This window comes from Vicugna pacos, chromosome X (assembly GCF_048564905.1).
Source record: "Vicugna pacos chromosome X, VicPac4, whole genome shotgun sequence".
In the NCBI taxonomy this organism is placed as follows: Eukaryota; Metazoa; Chordata; class Mammalia; order Artiodactyla; family Camelidae; genus Vicugna; species Vicugna pacos.
In genome coordinates, this window is record NC_133023.1 from 65,244,983 (window position 1) to 65,269,131 (window position 24,149).

General features: G+C 34.7%; 1 protein-coding gene across 1 annotated transcript in view; it reads right to left on the reverse strand.

Moving 5' to 3' along the window:
• The window catches only part of CHM (CHM Rab escort protein), a 152,039-nt gene that overhangs the window by 12,313 nt on the left and 115,577 nt on the right, over positions 1-24,149 (reverse strand). The window contains exons 10-13 of the mRNA XM_006217755.4: positions 22,742-22,846; positions 22,279-22,342; positions 16,055-16,151; positions 1,524-1,622 (exon numbers count right to left, since the gene is read on the reverse strand). Of these exons, the coding sequence (XP_006217817.1) occupies positions 1,524-1,622; positions 16,055-16,151; positions 22,279-22,342; positions 22,742-22,846 (365 nt within the window). The remainder of the gene's footprint in view (positions 1-1,523; positions 1,623-16,054; positions 16,152-22,278; positions 22,343-22,741; positions 22,847-24,149) is intronic.

Consider the following 24,149-nt stretch of genomic DNA (forward strand, 5'->3'; position numbering starts at 1 on the left):
GATAAAAAGGCCTATGTGTCAGTGAAAACTAGCTTCTCAGTGCCTCAGTGCACCTGAAGACCCCACTGAGCACGTAGTTCCTACAAAAGAATTTCACTCAGGTTCTAAACAATACATCATTTCAAAATGGGATCACATTAACCATTAAGATTAATGTTTAAAAATCTAAAGTGGCTAGAGGATGTTAAGTAACGAACATGTAATTTTCCAATCTTGATTTTTTAAAAAAGAAAATCAAATCCATTAAAAAAGTGAACAACAATATAAGACTGACATTTAGTGTATTATTTGGGACCACCACAATGAAATTACAACAAAAATATGAAAAACTTTAGAAATAAAGAATTCAGTTTTTATACACAAGGTAATTAAAGCCAAAAACAAAAGCATGATTCCATATTCAGTTCAGGAATATTATCATGTACCATAACTTTGCAATCAAATTATTAACAATCCAAATATTTATATGAGAAATAGAAATGTATAAAAATAAAACAAATATAATTTTGAAGTAAAATGAAGTAAATTTTCAGACAGCAGAATTTTCCTCAGGCAGCTCAAAAAAAAAATTAACTCTATTGATATTAGTTCCTGAGGATGGATCAGTTTGTCTTCCTATATTAATGTAAGTGCCCCTTTATGCACTATCTCTGCATTAAGAAAACAAGACACAAGGAGGTGAACCAAAAGGAAATACAGCAAGTAGGAGTATATAAATGGTTGCAGAAACATAACATCCAAAGAAAATAAAGATAGATCAGTCAATGAGGAAACTGGCCAGGATGCAAGTGAACATGCAAATCTAACAAAAAGCACTGTCACTTCATATAAATGAAATAGATCCATTAGGCTAATTTTTGATCACTTACACACAGAATACACTACAATTTGGCCATTCACAGCTACAAGAACTACCTGTGATATGGGGAGAAAAGTTTTAAAAAATTTGTGGTTGAAAAGCATTTTTCCACCATTGAATAGCAAAGTGGCATATACTGTTTTGAAAGCTAAATATTTATCACATCACTAGCATGCTAAGCATTAAAAGACAATTATTATTTAGGAAGGATTCTTATATTTATCAATTAATATTATAATCTTCTCTCAGCTGAACCAATTTTTTTTTCATAAATGAAGATACAAGAATATATGCCCTTTGTCCAACACCTACCTGTAAAATAAAATTAAAAGGAAAAAAAAAACAAGAAAATTGTCCATAATCCCATCAAAAGAGTTTCTGGCAGTCTTTTTTCTATGCATGTAACTATGTACACATATAAATGTATATTTTTGCATTTAATCACACTCTGTGTGAGATGTATATTTTTCTTTTAACTTTAGAGGGTAAGTATTTTCCCATTTTTAGGAAGAGAATGTGCTCAATCATCCTACTAAAACATGTAAGCATTATTGCTGAATATATCATATTTCAGTTCAGATTGCAGAAATCTTCATGAGAGATCTAAGAGGGGTAAAGTAGTCACATTACCTTTCCATCAGGAATCACTGATTATCGTTCTTACCTATCTCCGTTTCGGTATATGGAGTAAACAATTTCTGCACAACTGGTTCTAAATCTTCTCTTGCTGTTTTAGAAGATGTACAAGTCAAATGAACCAAATCTGTTTAAAAAAATAATATTTTGAGTTCTTGCTTATCACAAATTTCACTGTGCACTCATATTCAAGGCACTAAGCTGGTGCCATGGTAACAGAGCCGAGCAAATCACAGCTCCTTCCTTCAAGAAGTTAATGTTCTAGTGATGGGGGACATGTAAAAACCGTAACAGTATGCTATGTGTGTTAACTAAATAGCAAAAATATATGTTAACTAACAACTAAGAGGAAGCCCACTAAGACCCAAGAAGAAGTACCAGTTGATAATTCATTTTGTAAAATCAGCAAAGTAGAAAAGCTTAGAAAACCACTTATTCACAGAAAGAGCTTAAGTTATCCTTATAACATTCCCAAAGAGGGTGGATGAAAGATTGCTAAGCAAAATATTATATAAAAAGGACTTAAAGTGGAATATTTATTTACCTAGAGAACACACATCATATTCTTCAGACAGAAAAATCCATTTATATAAACATTACTGGTAAGTTAACAACAAATCATCTAATTATAGGGTTCTCTAAGAAAACTTTTGAGGGAACGCTGCTAGCTTAGTTTGAATCATACATATACTTGAAAGTCCATAAAATGGCACAAGTCAAACCAGTCTATAATATTTTAATATTATTTTTAATATTAATTTATTAATAAATCTAATATTTTCAGGATTTCTTTTTGCATTTACAGATTCATGGGGCCTGGACCTCAGAGAATGCTTGGGTTAGAGAATATCACATACAAACAAGGCCCTTCACAAAAGCAAAATACTGTAGCTTAACGCACCCAGAATTCCTCAAGGCCTACACACAAAGATAAAGCAAGGCCAAAAGGCTCTATGTACTGAAAGAAAGAACTAAGAGAATCCCTAAATGGGAAAGATTCTTGTGGTTCTGGAAAGGGTTTAGGGCAAACAGAATTAATCGCAGGAAGAATATATTAGAGAACAATATAAGAACTGAGAAATTCCTTCTGCTAAAACACCAGCAGAAAAGTACATGCACTTCTTCCCTAAAAATTTATTTCAGACTAGTAGACTTTTTTTTTAAACTCCAAGAAGATGGTTCAAAGTTCATCATGGAAACACAACATCAGAATAGGTTCTCTTTATTAAAATCCACTCTACATTTCTGGCAAAGAGTAGCCAGAAAACATATACAAGCATAGAGGGACTCTTAATAACCATGTGAGCTAAAAATAAATTTTGAAGTATTTTTTTTGCAGGTACACCAAAGAAAGTTTTATTCTCAGAAAGTTCTTATGTACGGCCTAATAAAAAATCTACCTTATGTAGACAATGTTTTATATGAACAAAACAATCGTTCTGTGATATTGTAGGATATATGGTACTAATTATTTCAAAAAGTATAACAACCCTCACAACAAAACTATTCCTAATTAACATAAAATTTTCAAATGCCATATAACTTTGGTGAGGATGGAGTTTAAACTCCCTAGATAAATGCTGAATTAAACAAAATATGTAAATACAAAGGCAGAAATCTCTGCTATAACTCAAGAAATGATCCTGTCTTTCATCCCACAGTCTCATAAAATACCAATGTTCATGTCAAAGTTCTCAGTTTTTCAGTTCTTTCCTATTCAATTAATGCGTACCAGAGAAAAAGCAAATGAACATGAATATAAACAAAAAAATCTATTTTGAAAAAGATCTTAATGGTAAACTAGTTTTGTTAAACAGGATATAAGAAAGAAATACACTGGAGTAATTACATCCTTATGTTTCCTAACAATGCAACAGAGTTAGTTCATGGAATGCTCGCAAAAATTTCTAGTAGTGCAGCTGGATTACCATCTTGAACTTAATGAGTTTCATTATAATTCGTAGAAAAATTAAAGACATTCATAACTTGAATTCTGTTTGTACCTTGATTCTGCTTAGATGCTACATTATTAATCGATTTACACATTTAAGGTATGAACAACTATTTTTTCCTCCCTGTATTTCCTGCTTTTCCTTTTACCTGTTTCCTTATATAGGTTACTCTGAATTCATTGCTTCTTTTTAAATCAGAGAGGTTGACTGTGTTATATTTTTAAAATTCAGATTATTTTCCAAATTGGTTTATTAATCTTCATACCTCTCATAAGTCTCTTGCAAGGGTCAACTTTAGAGTTGTTTTTTTCTCTTCTTTGTCAAATACAACTTTCACTTACAGTGGGTGTTCAGTGAATATTTGTGCTAAAGATAATTCACTTCCCTGCTGTGAGCAGACACTAAGTCACTCACAGTCCTAAACAGACATTCATGTGCATATAAATATATGTACGTATACACATGTATAGGAAAATTTTACTAGTTTCTTATATGAAATGTGGAAAATTATCTGATTGACCAGGGTAGAGGTAAGGAAAGTATCAATGGATAATCCTCAAATTATTTAAATCTGCCTGGAAAATGCTCAAAGGCATTTTAAGATCAATAAAATTCTTACAAGCTGTTGTTATTGTTGTTTTGAAACATATGAGAAGTAGGATTTCTACTCAGAATTTGTACAATAACAATGTGCACATTTAAAAGTGATAAAAGTGACAAGTATAATGTACAGTAGCAGGTTGACACAGTAGAGTATGGTTATGCAGGTCTGGTATTACTTCCGCTCTTTGTATGTACTTGGCCAAGTCAGTTTATCTCTCGGGCCTCACCGTCCTCATGCTTAAGTGGAAGGGGTGGAATCAGATCATTTACAAGACTTCTTTTTTGTAACACTTTTATTGTGGTATGATTCCTGTATAGTAAACTACACATTTTTAGATGTACAATATGATGAATTTTGATAGATGTATACACCCATGAAACCACCACCATTACAGGATGACTTCTAGTTCTGAAGTTTTATGAATCTGACTCTGTACTCATCAGCCATGATTCTTTTAATGATGACAGATTAAAAAAAAACTTGCGACATTACAAATGTGAATGTAAAACCAAAATGAACGCTTGCAGAAAAAAGGAGGAAATATACTCCTCAAACTTCTGAGATTATCGCACAGCATTCACCCTATACGAGTAGGCAAAACTGTTCAAAATGTATTTAAAGAAACTTTATGTATAGGCTAGTCAACAGGTGCATTTTGTTGTGCAACCTAACTAGGACTAAATAATTTATGTATATAGGAATCAATGCAGCTCATAACTTGCCTTTCATATAGGCTTAAAGGCCAAATGCCATTTATATAATATAGTCTAAGTAAAAATATATGACTGTGTCAGTAAGATAGAAAAGGTCAGTAACACATTTTCTTTATGATACCAAGTGAAAAACTGAGTTTGATGCCATATGGTACACAATTTGGTTGCTGAATCCAACCATGAAAAACCGCAGAGTAACTCCAGAGTCAGCCTGCACTTTCTCAAAAGAATTTAATGAAACAAAACAAACAAAAAAACCCCCCTTGAATGCCAACTTAAGATCATGAGGAAAAGTAAGTCTACTTGTAAGATCAAATTCGTGCTTCATGACAATACTAATAAAAATAATCTATATAGTCACATTTTTAAAAAACAAAAAAGGAAAAAGGCACCAATGATTGTTTCAAATCATTATCTAAACTCATTTTTATAAAAAGCATGTAACATTTTCTTTATAGGGTTGTAAAAGCAGAAAAGATTATATGAACCAGTACCTACACAAAATTCTTGATTATCCATATATATATATATATATATGTATATATATATATACACACACACACACACACACACACACAGGTGTGTATATACATATACATGTATATATATATTCACATTATGTATTCATAAATGTATAATCATATCACAGATAAATAACATCCTGTAACATCAAATCCCAGAATAAAACAGCTGCTACTGATGGATTATGTACCAAAAAAAAAAAAAAAAAGATCTCAAGCTGCCCAGAATATTTTTAAGTACTATAAAGAGTGTGAACTTGAATGTCAAATGGAAGGGCTATAGAGATGATGTTTTCCTCCTTTCCAAATTACTTTAAAAGAAAATAAATCCCATAATAGATACATTTAGAATATAAGAAAGGATGAGTAGACAATAAAAATGTAAGGTATGTTCTGAAAGATGAACTATGTGTGTGAAAAACAGAACTTGTTCAGCTTTGGAAAACACAATAAATTCCAAATATTTAACTATCTTAAAATTTGAATCAAATTACCTGAAGGAAGAGGAACTAAATTGATTAATAAATTTTTTAAAATGTAATATTACTACCTTAAAAAAGATAAAATAAGTAGACTAACCTAGGGTTGCTTAGAAGAGCCCTACATTAATGGGTAACAATGATTTGCTATCAGCATACCAAAATACCAACTTAACCAATACTGACCTCTGTTTATATTGCAATTACAGTAACATCTCATTTATCCAGAAGTCTTTTACATACAATTAAGAACCAGAAGTGTGCCCTACCCCAAAGAAAAGCTTTCCAGCACTCTAGGTAGCTGTTACAATGCTCATAGACTAACAGGACCACTTGCTCAGAATTTGTTTATGTTAATGTCATATGCAATTTCAACAAGATCGGCTCTCTTGTTTCCTGGCCCTCTGCAGGTTCCAAGTAGCTAACAAAAGGGAAGGGAAGTCAGTGGAAAGTGCTGTCAGAAAGAAACATCCTGACAGTTACATGAAAACAGCTGGAGAAAGACATATAAAATGTAGATGCAAGAAATAATAAAAGCATGACAGTAGAGGGTCACTTAGCATAGGAACAAACATGCCTAAACACTTCAATGGTCCTCAAGGGCATAGCTGGATTATAATGAAATACAACAATGTTCACAATATCCCTAAATTATAAGAAAAATGTGAAAATGTTTCAAATATTGGGTGTAGTATGGTAAGGAAATGTGTGAAACATGCTAAAAAGATAATTATTTAAGAACTTCATTCCTAAAAGAAAAAAATATATATGTATATTTGGGGGGGGGTAATTAGGTTTTTACTTATTTATTTATCTTTAATGGAGGTACTGGGGAATTGAACCCAGGACCTCGTGCATGCTAGGCATGCACTCTACCACTGAACTACTACCCCGACCATTCCTACAATATTTCAGTTCCAAAAGGATTTCAGCTCTCTGAAGAATACATTTGGGGAGATTACAGCACACTAGGGGGTACTACATAAATGATGTATTATAGGCCAGGATTCACAAGCTAATGGATATTTCTAACTAGCTCTCAAACTTTTCCTATCTAACCTCAATTCCATCGTAATGGAAACTCATTTAACTAATCACCTAAGGTATTTTTATTTTGAACAAAAGGTATTTCCAATTTCCTTAGAAGGCACCTCTACTAGTTATTTCTGGTCTATATGCCGATCAGAAGTCTGCTTTTGGAGCATGAAATTATTCTGAAATAAATGCTGGATAAAACACAGGCTCAGCTCACCAAGACATGTTTCCAAGGGTATCCATCCATGTTTTGGAACATACCTCTATGGTTCCCAATGTTCTCTCTGCTCATATAAGTGCCATACACTGTTCACATGAATTTAATCCTAATAACAACCCTGAGATAGATACTATCATCATCCCTATTTTAACAATAGGGAAGTTGAGGCACAGAGAGCTTAACTAATTTGCCTGAGGTCAACCAGACTAGTATGTAAAAGAGCAGGGATTTGAACCTAGCCTATGTTCTCAACTACCACACACTACTGTGCCATTAGAATGCATCTTTCTTTTCAGTGAACTATTTAGTTGCCTTGCAAGTACCTTTCATATACACCATTCCCATACCTTATGGAGGTAAACTTCAATTGCACACTTATGGCTTTACAAATTCTAAATCAAGCCAGATTTAAGCCGTGAAAAATCCTTAAGTTAGGAGACTAAAAAGTGAAAGTAAATTTAAGGTATTTTAATGTTTTAAGCACATTCTTAGCTACATACTTAAGACTATGGTGTGGTGCAGGATTTGCACAGCACTGGATGAAGAATTAAAAAGTCTAGCCAGAATAGTGTTATTTTGATTTCAACCTGTTTTTTTCCCCACTAAATCACGTATCTTTTTCTGTAAAGGAGATTTAAATGATTAAATAATAAAATTAATGCTTTCAATAGTCTTTTAAAAATGTCTAAAACATGATTTGTAAAAAGAAAAAGTAAAATTATTTAAAAATTGAAAAGATTGAGAATTATATATCCTAGCTTATTACATGATGCCTAAAACGTTAATATGAGATTCTCTTTGACAAAGACTACAAAATGAATTTTATGTATACTTCACTGAACGTAACACAGCAGTTGAATATTTAATTAAAGTACCATAGTATTGGTCAATACTATGAATTTTACTGAATTATACTGTAAAAGGTCACAAATTTCTAACCTGTTCTCAATGGGTAAAGTCAAAGCTGGCTGACTAAAGAATGGGTGAGTTTGAGCAGTAAGTAGGTACTGAACAGAGGGTAAGATAAACTATCAGAATTAGTCAACGAGTATTTAGTATGGGCTCAGAAAGAATAACATAAAACCTTCATTAACTAAGAGCAGAGTACCTGTGACAAATTTAAATTTCTTCATCTTCTCATGTTTAAGTGGGGAAAAACACCTTTGAAATCAGTAACATCCTTAAAAGGAAAATAAATCTTTATATACAGATTGCTACGACTAATGAAGAATGGACTATACTTGATTGAGACTTCAATAAAACCCAGTATTTAAAGTAAAAAAGACTTAAATTGCTACTAAACAATTCCTATTTTTCTCTAAAAGCCATAATTTTGTCATGTCTTATACACAAGCTAATTTGCACATAAATAATATATCTTTAAAATTCATTTCACTGTTAAACAACTGAACTATAAATCACCCAACTTCACATCATTTACTTTCTATAAATTTCATTTTATTAACTATGAGGAATGAGTACACAAAGACTCACTGGTATATATTTTGATTATGTTTGATTTACTCAGGTATAACTGCATTAGTTACAGTGGTTGCCAACACTTGTCTTCCAGTGATTCTTCCAACAGGAAGAATGATGAGTTTAGTTTATGATTCCATCATTACAGCCTCAATTTTTAGGGCAAGTGAAGGCTTTTGGTTCCACTCAGCTGGCAATATGGATCATATGCTCATCATTTATATGACAGGACCAAGTCTAGCTGTATTTGTCTACTTAATCTTAAGTAACAGATTTAAGGGACAATAAACCACAATAAAACCCACTTAATGACTAAAAAATATCACATGTATACAATATTTAGAATTTATTCTTCTTAATACTATAATATTTTATTTTTTGGTTTCTACAAAATGATGAGTACATGAATGATCATTAACAGTTCAACATCGTAATTAGTGTGAATATGAGAATTTGATAACACAACTCATCTAGATGTATAAAAACAAGAACATTCAGACAGAATAGTAAAAAATCTTCTCTCAAGAATCCTAATTTAGACAAATTCTTCCGAAGATACTTTTTTTTCAAGTATGAGTAATATCAAATTCCATAACACTCCTTCCTCAAAAAGTGGGTTCTTACACCATAAATATTCAGCACTTTCACTTTTTGGTGCTTGACCTGAGAAATAATGAAAAATTTCTGTGAAGAAACAACTGTGTAAATTTTTAAAAAACCTATTCTATTGTGTTCAGGATATATGCTTTATTCAAAAGGTTCAGGAAAAAAGACAAAACTCTTAAAAGATATTTAGAAATAAAAGTGGAGAAGAGAAAGACTATGTAACATTGTAAGCTAAGAAATCTATCAACAACCAGGGAGCTTCAAGAGGGAAATAAAATGAGCTGGGAATAGGTTTGGATACAGAAAATAAACACATGGCATATCCCTTTTTTTCTTTTTTCTGACTTGAAACAAAAAACGCAGGAGAAACAGAAAGAGTGGTTTAAAATGTTCTGTTATATGATCACACCAGTTTTATTTCAGAAGACAAACTAATTACCAAGAGCAGAACAGCTTGTGATGAGTTGTGACATCAATGATTCTCAATTAGGGCAGCATTAGGAAAATATACTTTAAAAAAAATTGAAGTATGGTCAGAGGGTGTGGAGAAAAGGGAACCTTCTTACACTGTTGGTAGGAATGTAATCTGGTGCAGCCATTATGGAAAACAGTATGGAGATTCCTGGAAAGACTGAAAATAGACTTACCATATGATCCAGCAATCCCACCCCTGGGCATGTATCTGAAGGAAGCTCTAATTTAAAAAGATACACGCACCCCAATGTTCACAGCAGCACGATTTACAATAGTCAAGACATAGAAACAACCTAAACATTCATCAACAGATGACCAGATAAAGAAATAGTGGTTTATTTATACAATGGAATACTACTCAGCCATAAAAAATAAGGAAAATACACTGTTAAAGACTTACTATCCAAGTTATAAATTACTCCTGAAAGTCTGTCAACAGGCCCAAAACATAAGAAAAGGAATAAGAAAAAGGAAGCCAAACTTTAATTAAGTAATAAAAGCAAGTGAATGATGTTTCCACTTCAGTGTATCTCTTAAATCTTGCTATATATCATATCGAGCATTAACTCTGTTAAAACTATTAACTAGGACTTTTTAAGTAGTGCATGTTATTATAGGAAGAAAGCCCACAAGATTGAAAAATGAACATCAACTTCTTTTTTCCTCTGGAACAAGGCAACATATAAATAATAAATTCAAACTTACCTCTTTGAGTCACCCTTCCTGGTGAGACTAAAAAAACAAAGCCATCCATTTGTCTATACTGCTGGTTTTAAATTTATAAATTGATTAAGTAAAGATCAGTGAGATAATTTAATTACAAAAAACGAAGTGAGAAAGCTGGAGTTGGGAGAGGGCTTTGAAAGAAAGAGTATCTTAGCCATTTTGCTTAAAATAATGTCACATACATTATCAAACATGTATTCAGTACAGGTGGCTTTCTGCACCATTGAGGGTGTTGGATTTGTATAGGATCTTTCTAAATTCTTTAGACTAAACCCCTGCCCCAATTTCTAATGAAGAAATCAAGATCCAAGAAATCAGAAATTTGCTCAAGGTCACAAAACAAATTAGAATTCTGTAGACTCTTGGGCCAATATGCTTTCCACTATGCCAGTATTCTCCTTAAATTTCCTATAAAGTCAAGTTGGAAATGAATTCTGACACTAGGTACATGAACTGAAAAGCAAATATCTTGTTAAAAGAATTCTTCGCTTCAATTTCATGACATATTAACACAGAATGTTTTAAAATCCTTTGTTTTTCATTTGGTAGGTAAAAATGTTTCCAAAAAAATTTTATTTTTTAACTTTAAAGTTAGAAAATGTCACTCTAAAAAATAAGACTTTGCATAAATGTTTTTTAATGTACCTATTAATGCATATATATGTGTGTGCGTATGTATATGTAAACACACAAATATATTCATTCCTCACAATATAAGATTAGTTCAAAAATTTTACTCCTAACAGAAAACTTCAGCAAACTTTACATTATCATTATGATTAATATGAAACCTCCAAGTTTCTTATATCCCACTTTGAAGGCCAGGACCATGTCCCATATTTTTCTTGAAGTTTTCCTAGATTATTTTAGACCACAATGACCTCTCCTCCATTTAACACTTATTGCTTCTATCCTTTATGCTACTTTGCTTTGCCTACTGTGCTGTTTTTGTTTTGTTTTTAGTTTATTTGTTGTTGCTTTTCTTTTCACCAGTAAATTTAAAGCTTCCTGAGTTTATGCACTATTTATCACTTTATGTCTTACTCCCAAGACCTAGGGCAATGCCCCCTACTTACCCTATGCTTTAAAAAATACTTAATGAACTAAGAAACATACTTGCAACACATAAGTCCAAGGATTTATAACCTTAATGTTTATATTGCTCTTATTAAGTTGATAAGAAAAGAATAAGCAATACAATAGATAAATGAAATGAATAAGGGATTCATAAAAAAACTATATATATCCAATAAGGAGTATGAAAGGATGTTCAACTTCATGAATTATTAAATACAAATTTACACAAAATACCACTTTCTACTTTCAAATTGGCAAAGGAATTTTGATAAGATAATACCCAGTGCTCTTGTTTGTTTGGAGAAACAGACATGTTTCTGGAACTTCAATTTCTAGAAAGATGGATTAAAGATACTTTTCCCTGTTCTTCTTGCTAAGTACAGCTAAAAATTTTGGACATAATATATAGTACAAACATAAGAAAATTCTGAAGTGGAGAGAAGAAAGCAGACCAGGTAGGGACTTTGGGGCCAAAGGAACAAGATGGCATAGTTCCCTGGGTTTTCTTTTTGCCTCATCTATCCCACACTGGTTACCAGAGAAACTGGCAACCCAGAAACATCAATGGGCTCAGATGAAAAAAAGCCCCAACAAAAGCCAGCTCTCTGTAGTCAAAAGAGCAGGAAGGGGGCAATCTAGCAAGACAGACAAATTTTAGACAATTGTTCTATTATAGCCAAACATTACAGGAAAAAAAAAACAGAGGCCTACCTCTATACTCACCATTAAAGGCTGAATGGGGATTCGAGGCTTCCAATCTTCACCAGGCTCTAATGAGGTGCCCTAATCTCCCTGTGGTGTGGTGTCAAAAAAGGCCAAGCAGGGAGGCAGGTCTTTCATTCCTACCAGCAGAAACAGTCTCATCCTCTACAGTATCAGCAGAGATCGTAGCAGGATCCTGGATTTCCACCCTTACCAGCAGTGATGAGGCACCACTCCCCAGCCCCACAGGGGTGGTGTCAGAGGAGGCCAAATGGAGAATGAGGGTTCTTACCATTGTCTGAGTAATGAGGCCACACTGTGTTCCCATGGAGTCAGTGAAGGCCATGTTGGGAGCAGTTACAAGGCACTCTAGCTCCTCCTAGCTAAGGTGGAGTCAGTGGAGGCCTAGTAAAGAGTCAGCACTACAATTACTCAGCAGTAATAAGGAAGTTCTCCAACCTCTAGGTACCAGCAGAGACCAAGTGGGGAACCAGGACTTCTATCACCAACTGGTAGTAACAAGGTAGAAATCCCTTTCCCCACCAGAGCAGTGTCAGAGGAAGCCTAAGAATAAGATCTAAGTTTCATTATGTAATAACAAAAATGCATGGGTCTCAACCAAAATTACGCTTTACACCAAGAAACAGGAAAACCTCAACTTGAATGAGAAAAGACAATCGGCAGATGCCAACATGACACAGCTGTTGTAGTTACCTGAAGATTTAACACAGCCATCATAAAAATGCATCAATGACCAATTATAAACATGAGGGAAACAAACGAAACAACAGTCTCAGCAAAGAAGGAGAAAGCCTTAGCAAATAAATAGAAGATTTAAACAAGAACCAAACGGAAATTTTTACATTAAAAATATAATAATTAAAATTTAAAAACTCAATTGATGGGTTCAACAGCAGAATGGAATGCACAGAGGAAAGAATCAGTGAACTTAAAAGTAGAACCATAGAAATGGACACAATACAAACAAAAGAGAGAAAATAGACTATATGAAAATGAACAGAAATACATGTAGTTGGGGATCTTCTTGCTCTTTGTACTATCTTAGTATTGTTATCACTTTGGCTATATTTCTTCATATAATCCATTTATGTCTAGTAGGGTACATTGCTCTAAATAGGTATAAATATTTTTGAATTAAAAAAATTAATAGAATCTCAGAGACATGTGGAACTACAGTGAAAGATCTAATAGTCATGTCACTGGAGTCCCAGAATGAAAAAGAGGGTTGGATGGAAAAATACTCAGAGAAACAAAGGATGAAAATTTCCCAAATTTGACAAACGATATAAACCTGCAACTTCAAGAAGCTGCATGAATTTCAATTAGAATAAATCCAAAGAAATCCATGCCAAGACACATCATAATCGAACTTCTAAAAATTAAAGACTAAGAAAAAAATCTTGAAAGCAGAGTGAAAGAAAAACCAAAACATTACCTATAAGAGAAAATCAATTCAAGTAACAGCAGACTTCTCATGAGAATCCATGGAGGCCAGAAGGAAGTATGGCTTACCATGGAACATTATTTCACAATAAAAAGGAACGAACCATTCATACATGCAAAAAGTTGGATGAGACTTAAAAAAATTACACTGAGTGAAAAATGTCAATCTTAAGATTATATGCTGTATGATTCCTTTTACATGATATTCTCAAAATGACAAAATTATTGAGATGGAAGACAGATTAGTAGTTGCCAGGGACTAGTTAATGAGTATGGGGAGGGAGGGACCGGCTGTGGCTATAAAAGGACAACACCAGGGATCCTTGCGGTGATGGTCACAAGAACCCATACACAGGATAAAATTGCATACATATATTGTACCAATGTCAAATTCCTGGTTTGGATATTGTAGTATAATTTGGTAAAATGTAACTATTGGAAGAAGCTGGATGAAGGGTACATGGGACCTCACTGTACTATCTTTGCAAATTTCTATGAATCTATAATTTCTTCAAAAAATATCTAGACACTTTGACCAAATAATTCCGCTCAAAAAAATCCACAAAATAATCTTTAAAAAATAATGGATGCTTACAAGTATTTACTTATAAAGATGGTTGGTTTCTTTTTTTACAGGACTATTAAGTAAAATTTTTCAAAACAATGTCAACATGGCGGGACAAAATTAAAATGGCATATCCACAATCACTGAAAATGATACCCTAGACATGCAAAAAGTTTTTTTTGTATTAAGTCTTTTTAAAAAGTAGTTTATAAAACAAAATATAAATAGTATTGCTCTTTTATGAAAATACATAAACATGTACATACAAAAAAAGACAAAGAAACATACACCAAGTGTTTATCATTCCTAGGCAGAGGGATTATAGTAATCTTACTTTTCTTATTTACATCTTCCAAATTGTCAACAGTGAATATGTATTATTAGACTGGGAATGCAAAATATTTCCCATAGAAAAAAATTTATAAAAATAAATTTATAAACATATTCACAGACATAAAATAAATACGATTTAGAAAACCAAAAATGAGCGGTTTTATTCTATATTTAAGATGCTAAGATAAAAAGACATAAAAAACTGGCTAAAGTAATAGGGGAAAAATAATAAGGCTAATGTCATGGTAAAGATTTACCAATATAACAAACGCTATAAAAGGAGAAAAACCTCTGAGCTACTTTTTCAAATGAAAATTTAGGATTATAGCAATACTGGGTAAGTTTTCTTCCCTCTCCCTGCTGGCATCAAACTTCCACTTCTCTTTGCTTCACCACAGTTTTGCTACCTTTTAGTAAGTAGTAGCTCTACACTTGAAAACACAGTCAAGTTCTCCTTAACTAGGTCGAACTAGACTAATCTTCTGCTTCTCATAATTCATGTTAACATTTTTAGTATAACTTAACGTAAGTTTACAGAATTAAAAAAAATCCTAGCTAATGATATTATTATATTTCCCTCCTATGAGTCTCTAGAGTCTAGTTTGTTGGTACCTCTCTTGTGGTATTTTAATAGTCTGCCTCTTACAGATACCTTTGTGTTTGTCTTATCTGTCCCACTAGATTCTGAGTCCTCTAAGTTCAGGGCCTATATTGTATTCATGTTTACCTATCCTGAAATGCCTACCAGAGTATATTGTGCTCAGTTAATACTGTCTTGTTCCATTAGATGTGCAGTAAGATCATGAGTACTTCAAATCAGGCATGTCAGCCTCCCATTTCTTTATAATCCTTAGTACAGTTTGGGTCTAGGATAGTGATATCTAATGTATACTTGCTGATTTCTACTTACTGACACATCTTTAAGAAATATGTTGTGGAAGGCATGGTATCTAACAATGCTGAGACAGAAATTTTGATACACACAGACCAAAGGACAGATAGATTCATTAGCCTATAACTTTAGTCTCATAAAAAAGAAATATGCTTTTCCTTTATAAACTATGATGATAGGGAGGAGGCTACATAGCTCATGGGTAGAGTGCATGCCTAGCATGCATGAGGTCCTGGGTTCGAGCCCCAGTACCTCCATTAAATAAATAGACAAATAACCCTAATTAACTCCCCCCCCAGAAAAGATCAATTAAAAAAAACTATGATGATAAAAGAAAAAAAAGAAACACAAGGATTTATACATGGTAGAAATTCAGTAATTAGATTAAGAATTCTAGTGAAAAGTAAAGAAGAAAACCAGCAGTAAAGAAAATAAACTTTTATGAAGTATGTTTCTAATAAGTTTAAGAAAAATTAAAGAACTGGAGAGTCACAGTAATTCTTTCACTGGAGAGCTTAACAATGGTGCCTGTGAAGAATTAGCCACAGGAAAGTATTAAATGACTCACTGTATGAACATACACTGTGTGAACAAATACTGTGAATAAAAAAAAATTCGGCAAAGCTCTATTAACACAACCCTGACAGCTGTAACAATAGCTGTCCCCATTTACTTCCTAAATAAACACAAAGGACAACCATACTCTACTGTGCTTACATGTGCCTTTCATGCACGTCATTGTAGAGGAACATAACTCAATGACTCGAACAGCAGAAGCTCCTGGTTCCTCTGCTGGCACTGTCAAAATGGAAATCTAAAAAGCAGAAACAAAGTATCAGACACAGCTGTTAGATCTCATTTTCATTCTTCTATCATTAAAGTCTAGCTAACTTCGGGAAGCAGGGATATAGCTCATTGGTAGAGCACATGCTTAGCATGCACGAGGTCCTGGGTTCAATCCCCAGTACCTCCGTTTAAAAAAAAAGTGTAGTGAACTTCCAAAGGAAGTGTCTTTTTTCCAACACTCACTGATGTTTGAAAAAATCTGGCTTGTAGGGTTTAATTTTAGAACAGAATGTGAAACACAAAACATGCATATGTATCTTAATGTCCAGTTTCTACATTATTTATATGTTTATATGATATACATTGTAGTCATATAATTCATAGACAATAAATATTTCAAATATCTTTGTTTATTGAGTCCTTCACTTATTACATATTCTCAAAGGATACTATTATGACTTATTACTTCTGAATTGTATGAACTTTATTGTTTGAAATCAGAATCACATTAAATCAGTTTTGATTATTAGCTCACCCTCTCCCACAAATACACCAAGAATGACATCTACAAATCCACTGAATCTCACAGAACACCTACTAAACTCTGGCAGAGTGTGTCTCATTTCGAAATACAGGAGGATTCTCACAAAATCTGATAAACAACAAGTTTATACTGTATAGCACAGGGAACTATATTCAATATCTTGTGGTAACTTACACTGAAAAAGAATATGAAAATGAATGTATGCATATTCCTATATGACTGAAATACTGTGCTGTACACCAGAAATTGACACAACATTGCAAACTGAGTATACTTCAATAAAAATATTAAAAATATTTTTGATTATTCATAATGGCTAAAAATAGCAGTTATAGAATAGCAAAAATTCTAAATGTTACAAATCGCAAAGATACTGAAACAAGCAAAGCATATGTCAACATTAACCAAAGTACAGCTAAATATACACCAAGATATTTCAAAATAAATGGCTTCAAATTAATTTAAGGACTCTATTAACATGCATTATGTTGTCCTAGGCACCACTGATAGGCTATATGGCTTTATATTTAAAAGACTTTAAATGACCATCAGGTCAATGTTTCTCTATAGAACCAAAAGTTTCAATATTAATTCTCAATATAATCTTCAATCTGAAGAAACTATATTGTTTCATATAGGAAATACTGCCTAATAATGACTATCTTACTATCATTACTTGTATGTGCATTTTGGGGCTTACAATGTCTCAAAAACTAAGTTCTCCATATTCCCCTTAACTTCCTTTGCTGCTCTCCACGATAAAAAATGTACTTTAGCATTCAAGAGAGAGGAGCCACTAAAACATGAATCTGACGTGCAATAATTATCAAATGATTATGACTAAAAATGTGTACCACTGGAAAGGTATCTTAAGGGCTGTACCAACATGTAAGTACTTCTTTTGTTTCCTACAACTATCACTTATAACTTTTTTTAAACATTTTTTATTGATTTATAATAATTATACAATGTTGTGTCAAATTCCAGTGTAGAGCACAATTTTTCAGTTATACATGAACATATATATATTCATTGTCACATTTTTTTCCTCTGTGAGCTACCATAAGATCTTGTGTATATTTCCCTGTGCTATACAGTATAATTTTGTTTATCTATTCTACAAGTTTGAAATCCCATCTATCCATTCCCACCCCCCGCCCCCTTGGCAACCACAAGTTTGTATTCTATGTCTATGACTCTGTTTCTGTTTTGTATTTATGTTTTGTCTTTTTTTTTCTTAGATTCCACATATGAGCGATCTCATATGGTATTTTTCTTTCTCTTTCTGGCTTACTTCACTTAGAATGACATTCTCCAGGAGCATCCATGTTACTGCAAATGGTGATATGTTGTCGGGTTTTATGGCTGAATAGTATTCCATTGTATAAATATACCACCTCTTCTTTATCCAGTCATCCGTTGATAGACATTTAGGCTTTCTCCATGTCTTGACTATTATAAATAGTGCTGCTATGAACATTGGGGTGCAGGGGTCTTTTTGAAGTAGGGTTCCTTCTGGATATATGCCCAGGAGTGGGATTACTGGGTCATATGGTAAGTCTATTCCTAGTCTTTTGAGGAATCTCCACACTGTTTACCACAGTGGCTGCACCAAACTGCATTCCCACCAGCAGTGAAGGAGGGTTCCCTTTTCTCCACAGCCTCTCCAGCATTTGTCATTTGTGGACTTTTGAATGATGGCCATTCTGACTGGTGTGAGGTGATACTTCATTGTAGTTTTGATTTGCATTTCTCTGATAATTAGTGATATGGAGCATTTTTTCATGTGTCTATAGATCATTTGTGTGTCTTCCTTGGAGAATTGCTTGTTTAGGTCTTTTGCCCATTTTTGGATTGGGTTGTTTGGTTGTCTCTTATTAAGTTGTATGAGCTGCTTATATATTCTGGAGATCAAGCCTTTGTTGGTTTCATTTGCAAAAATTTTCTCCCATTCTGTAGGTTGTCTTTTGTTTTACTTATGGTTTCAATTGCTGTGCAGAAGCTTGTAAGTTTCATTAGGTCCCATTTGTTTATTCTTGCTTTTATTTCTATTGCTTCGGTAGACTGTTCTAGGAGAACATTTTTGAGATGTATGTCAGATAATGTTTTGCCTATATTTTCTTCTAGGAGGTTTATTGTATCTCGTCTTATGTTTAAGTCTTTGATCCATTTTGAGTTGATTTTTGTGTATGGTGTAAGGGAGTGTGCTAGCTTCACTGATTTACATGCTGCTGTCCAGTTTTCTCAACACCATTTGCTGAACAGACTGTCTTTATTCCATTGTATATTCTTGCCTCCTTTGTCGAAGATTAGTTGACCAAAATTTATAACTTTTTTTAACTGAGATACAATCAGGGACCCTATATCACAGCACCTTCCATCTCCTCAACGCTGAGAAGGAAATTTGTCTTAAACCTCACCAAGATTATAAAAGCCGTCAAAAAAGTCTCCTTCAACCTTTTAATATCACTTTCATAAAATGTATCTAGACCTACACCTACTCTTTCCTCTAAGTCTCATCATTTTATTTATGCTTCAAAAATTTAAGAAGAGGTGGGGAAAACCCATATAGGAAACAAAGAGGTTGTGCGGGGCATGGATTTAAATGAGACAAGATGAGAGGCAGGATGGCCAGTTAGCAAGAAAAGGCGATGAGTTCTGAACCTGGAGCAGTGAGAAGAAAGACCAAGAGGAAGAGCAGACTGGAGCAACTTTGAGGAAGTTACAGTGACAATAACCTGGAGGCTCATGAGATGTCAGAGATGGGAGGAAGAAGTTGTTGTTGTTGGAAGGATGTCAGCACTATTTATAGGTAGGCAACACTGGATGAGTAGTTTTGAGAGGAAGATGGTGAATTCAGCTCTGAGTATGTTCAGTTTGAGGGTCCCTTGGTATAGGAGTCCAGTAGGAAATTGGGCCTGTGGGCCAATGGTCCTGGGAGATACAGAAAAGGCTGGCTGTCACCAACTTATATGCAGAGTTGGAACCATGAGAGTACACGGTGTCAAACAGCAAGTGTGCACAGAGGAAGGGGCATGGTAGGCTGAAGTGAGAACGCTGAGGAGGCCCAATCTTTAAGAGGAGGATAGAGCCCACAAAGGAAGCAGAGAGCACAGTGGAAGCCAAAGGAGTACTGAATATCAAGAGAAAGGGAATCATCAACATTGTCAAATATATCAGCAAAGACCTAGAAGACAAAACCAAATAATGACCTGTGGCCCTGACTGTGATGAAGTTGTTAATAAACTTACCAAGAGAAACTGTGGTAGGAATGTGAGGGAGAAGCCAGGTTGGTCTAGAAATGAATTAGAGGTAAGGAGCTGGAGGCAGCAAGTAAAGATACCATTTCAAAAATGTTGAAAGAGCATGGGGAGAGATTGGATACTAGCTGTAGATGCCAGTAGACTCAAGGGAGCATTTTTCTGTTTGTTTGGGGTTTTTTATTCTAAGTTTTGGAACAGAAAATGCTAATACACATATACAGGTTGAGGGGAAGGTGCCAACAGTGGGGAGAGGCTGAAGATGCAGGAGAGAGCCAGCATCCAGGGTGGTGTGTGCACATGTGTGTGTCAAGGGTACCTGTGAAAGGGACTGGCCTTGGACAAGGAGGGGAGCCCCCATAAAGTGGTGGGGGAGAAGTGAGAGGGCTAAGGGTGGGTAAAATAGTGAAGACTTGGACTAGGCTCTGAGAGGAGAGGGAGCTGTCTGAGGCCAGTGAGGAGCTACCTGGTGGTGGGCAGAGAGGGGCCAGCTGGATGAGGCTGGTGCTTCCAACACTGTGGTGGTGCCAGTCTGTCTGGCTGTGTGGTCTTCTCAGTAAGCCCTGAGTGATTCAGGTGGAGATGAAAGCCTCATCCAGGGGTGGGACTTTCTCCGCGGGTGCAGCAGAAGAACATGGTGACATGGGAACTAAAGGTATTGGAGGAAGAGCAGTTCAGAAGATCCACCACGTGGTCTAGGACACGGCACAGTAAGAGGGCAGAAGGGAGCTGGTAATCTGGGAGGAAACAGAGGGAACAAGGAATTGGAGGTCTCTTAATGGGTCAATGAGCAGCTGGGTGGGGGTAAGAGAATGAAAGAGCTGGAAGGATCGGAGCAGATCAATGCCACCGTAAACCCATGACCTTCAGCCTCAACTGGACCCATCAACATGGCCCAGCCATCTGACCACAAGACAGGTCTCTTTCCAACTCCCCACACTCATCATTTTACAACTTTCCTTGAGCTTTGACCCATCCCCACACTCACAGCCCCATTCTGAGGAGATGACCTCACCTTATAATTTAAGAAGTAAATATAACCCATCAGATGGGAACTCCCAAACCTACCAATGGTCCTACATTCACCCTCTTATTTCAAGGGGTCTCACATCCCATCTAAGGGCAATGCTTTTCATCTGTTCTCTGAAACCTATCCTCCCCAGCCTTTACCTGGATCTTGCTGCATCAATCACCCTCCTTTTCCCCTGGGTATCTTCAATTTCTCCCTCTCTACTGGCTCCACCCCCATCAGTTGAAAGACATTCTAATATTTTAAAGAAATGCCCTCTTCACTTCCACATCCCTCTTCAGGAATCACTTCCTCTCTCTTCCGCTTCACAGCTTAGCTTCTTTAGAGTTGTCTCTATTTGCTCTCCTGAGTTTTCTGCCTCTCTGTTACTCTTCGACGCATTCACAGTGCTCATGGTTTACCGGGAGAGGCAACTTATGATAGCTGCTATAGCATATCTCGCTCACACTTGTATTGCTGAATTGTCATTGCTATTTATCCATCTGTATCTGTATCCTCCAGACTGCAGGCTATGAAGGCATGGATGCTATCATGGTTAGCATTATCTCCTCAGATCCTAGTAGCTGGCTGGCATGCAAAAGGCACTCTCTGTTTCCTGAATGATTAAATGGACGCATTTGCACTCACACGTATAACTAACATGTTTGGTTTATGTAACAGAAAGAGTCCAAGTTAAGGAAATTTAGGGAACCTATTTTTAGCAGCAGCATATAGAATAGGTCTGACAGTCACACTTCTAAGCTGATTTTCTCAGTCCCTGTAAAATACAGTCAGAAGGAGAGGGGGACAAATTCTGGAATTTAAGTGTTCGGACTGAGGAAAAACCAAGGCATAAAGACATTCCTACAGAATTAGGGGTTTCAAGGAGGAAAAGGGTACTGAAATGAACAATGGTGATGAGGAAATGTCATAACTGAAAATCTATGTTGATTCTCATTCACTTCAGGCCCCTAGGGGTGGGCTTACAACCACTGCTGTAGCGTTGGTTACCATAAAGCTTTTTCCTCCAAGATTTTTAAATGTTTTTAAATGTTTCTCTTCCCATAACATTATATTTTCAATGTCAGAAACAGTTGTGGAAAACTAGGATCAGTTCAATTATCCTAGAATAAATCTGTTACATAAGACACAATTCTTTGCTCTGCTGAAAGGAAATCTTTAAGAAACCAAGATTATTACATAATATCATTTTTTAAAAAAATCCATTAACATATTAGCACATTTGGCTTAATATATTTTATTTCACCAATATTGATTTTTACCTATTACTATGTAGATTAAGTTAGCAACATGTTATTAAAAAGTACAGGACTGGAGTTACCTGTTGATCTGAATCTGTTTTTAGTACAGATCTATCTGTAATCAAAACTGCCCTGGAGATCTGCCTGTAATGCAGAAAACAGTTAATCAGTGATTCAGATTCCACGGATAAACATTTATGTAGCTATACAACCACCAGAAGGCATATTTCAAAGATTTAAGTCATGATAAAAGTGTCACCTCCCCAAACCAAGTCAAGTTCTGCTTTAATCTTTTCTTGGCTCATGAAAGGAGGCGTGACCTGCAGACAGACCCCAGCTGATGCAAGAGTCAAAATGAAGCTAGGCTCCCTCCAAACCAGACCTTATAAGAGAAGAGTGGTAACATGTTGAATATATCTTTGGTTTGGTATCCATCTGCATCTTACTTGAAGAACAGAATCATACAGAAGCATCAGTGTAATCACCTGGATAAATTTCCTAAGTTTCACCTTCCCTTGCAGACTGGCTGGAGGCGTACCTTACCTGTACTGCACACGCGAACATGTGTTCTCAGAAAAGTAACTATCTTCCACGAGGAAATGCTTAGAGATTATTCTCTGACCAAAGTGATCTATGATTGCTTTACATCTACGAAAAAGATAAGCATAGCAAAAACGTTCTTGTTAATGATTATGGAACGGAGAAAATGAACATTAATCAGCTACCAAGTTTGAATCTAAAGCCAATTTCTTGAAAGACAAGAGTAAAAAAAATTGCCTACAATTTCACATTTTTGACAATAAATTATGGAATATGTATTCTTGTTGCTATTTTAAAGTCTTTTAAACTATAAAATAAGTATAGAATAGAACTTAAGTACTTATTTTGAATGTTATTAATAATAAAGAATAAAGTTAGGATGAGTACTATACTATAAGCTTTTCTAATGTTTAGGAACATAGAAGCTTTTCCTTTGTTTAGAAAACAGGCACTCTCCTTTTTTTCTTTTTTCTTTTCTTAGCAGATCTAAGAAAAGAGGAAGGAAAAGTTGATTAAACATCTTGTTATATCATTCATAGCCTATAAAAGCCACTAAAGACTTTTTATTTTTCTGTTAAGTATTGCTGTCCCTTTTGTTCAAGAATAGCTATCTGGTCACACGTGTGGTAATGTTTTAAACAAACAAACAAAAAAAGGGATAGGGCTTCTTTTAATATCTGTTTCCATTTTACTTCAAAGGATGATCATAGAAAGATTTCTTTCAAGTGCTGTTTCCAAATAAGGAAAACACTTATGCACGGACATTATCAGGTCTCTGTCATCTGATATGTGTTGGGACAATGAATCATATAGAACCCTCCATTGACCTTCTTTCAATGTGTCTAGTTAAAAGGATGAAAATTAGAATCCATCTCCTTGCAGTGCCACAAGTTATAAATGTACTTTATAGGGCTCATTATCCAAACTAATGGACTAAGGGCAACATCCTTGAAATGGACTTACCAGCACTGACAAAGCCAGTATGCAGTATTTCAGGAACTATATGCAAATGCCTACATGTTTCCTATATCTTTCTAGAATGGAAATACCACAATTTACTTTTGCCACATTTTCTCCTTTGGGGACTAGAATGATTTTATTAGAAATATACTTATGTGCTGCTCCTCATAAAATACAAGCAAAGAATTTCCAACTTATGCCATATTTTAAAGATACTGGCATATGGCATATTAAAATATGCTGCATCACCCTAAAAAAGAAGCCAAATAAGAGATATTTACCAGGCATAAAGGCATTAACAATGAAATGACAAATACCCAAGACCAATAGTGAGAGGAATTTAATGTGTATCTCCTAATGGCAGATTATGATATTCTTGAATAAATGGCATGTCACTGTTTTCAGGACAGACTATGGTATCTCGTGATGTTAAGATATGCATAATATATTT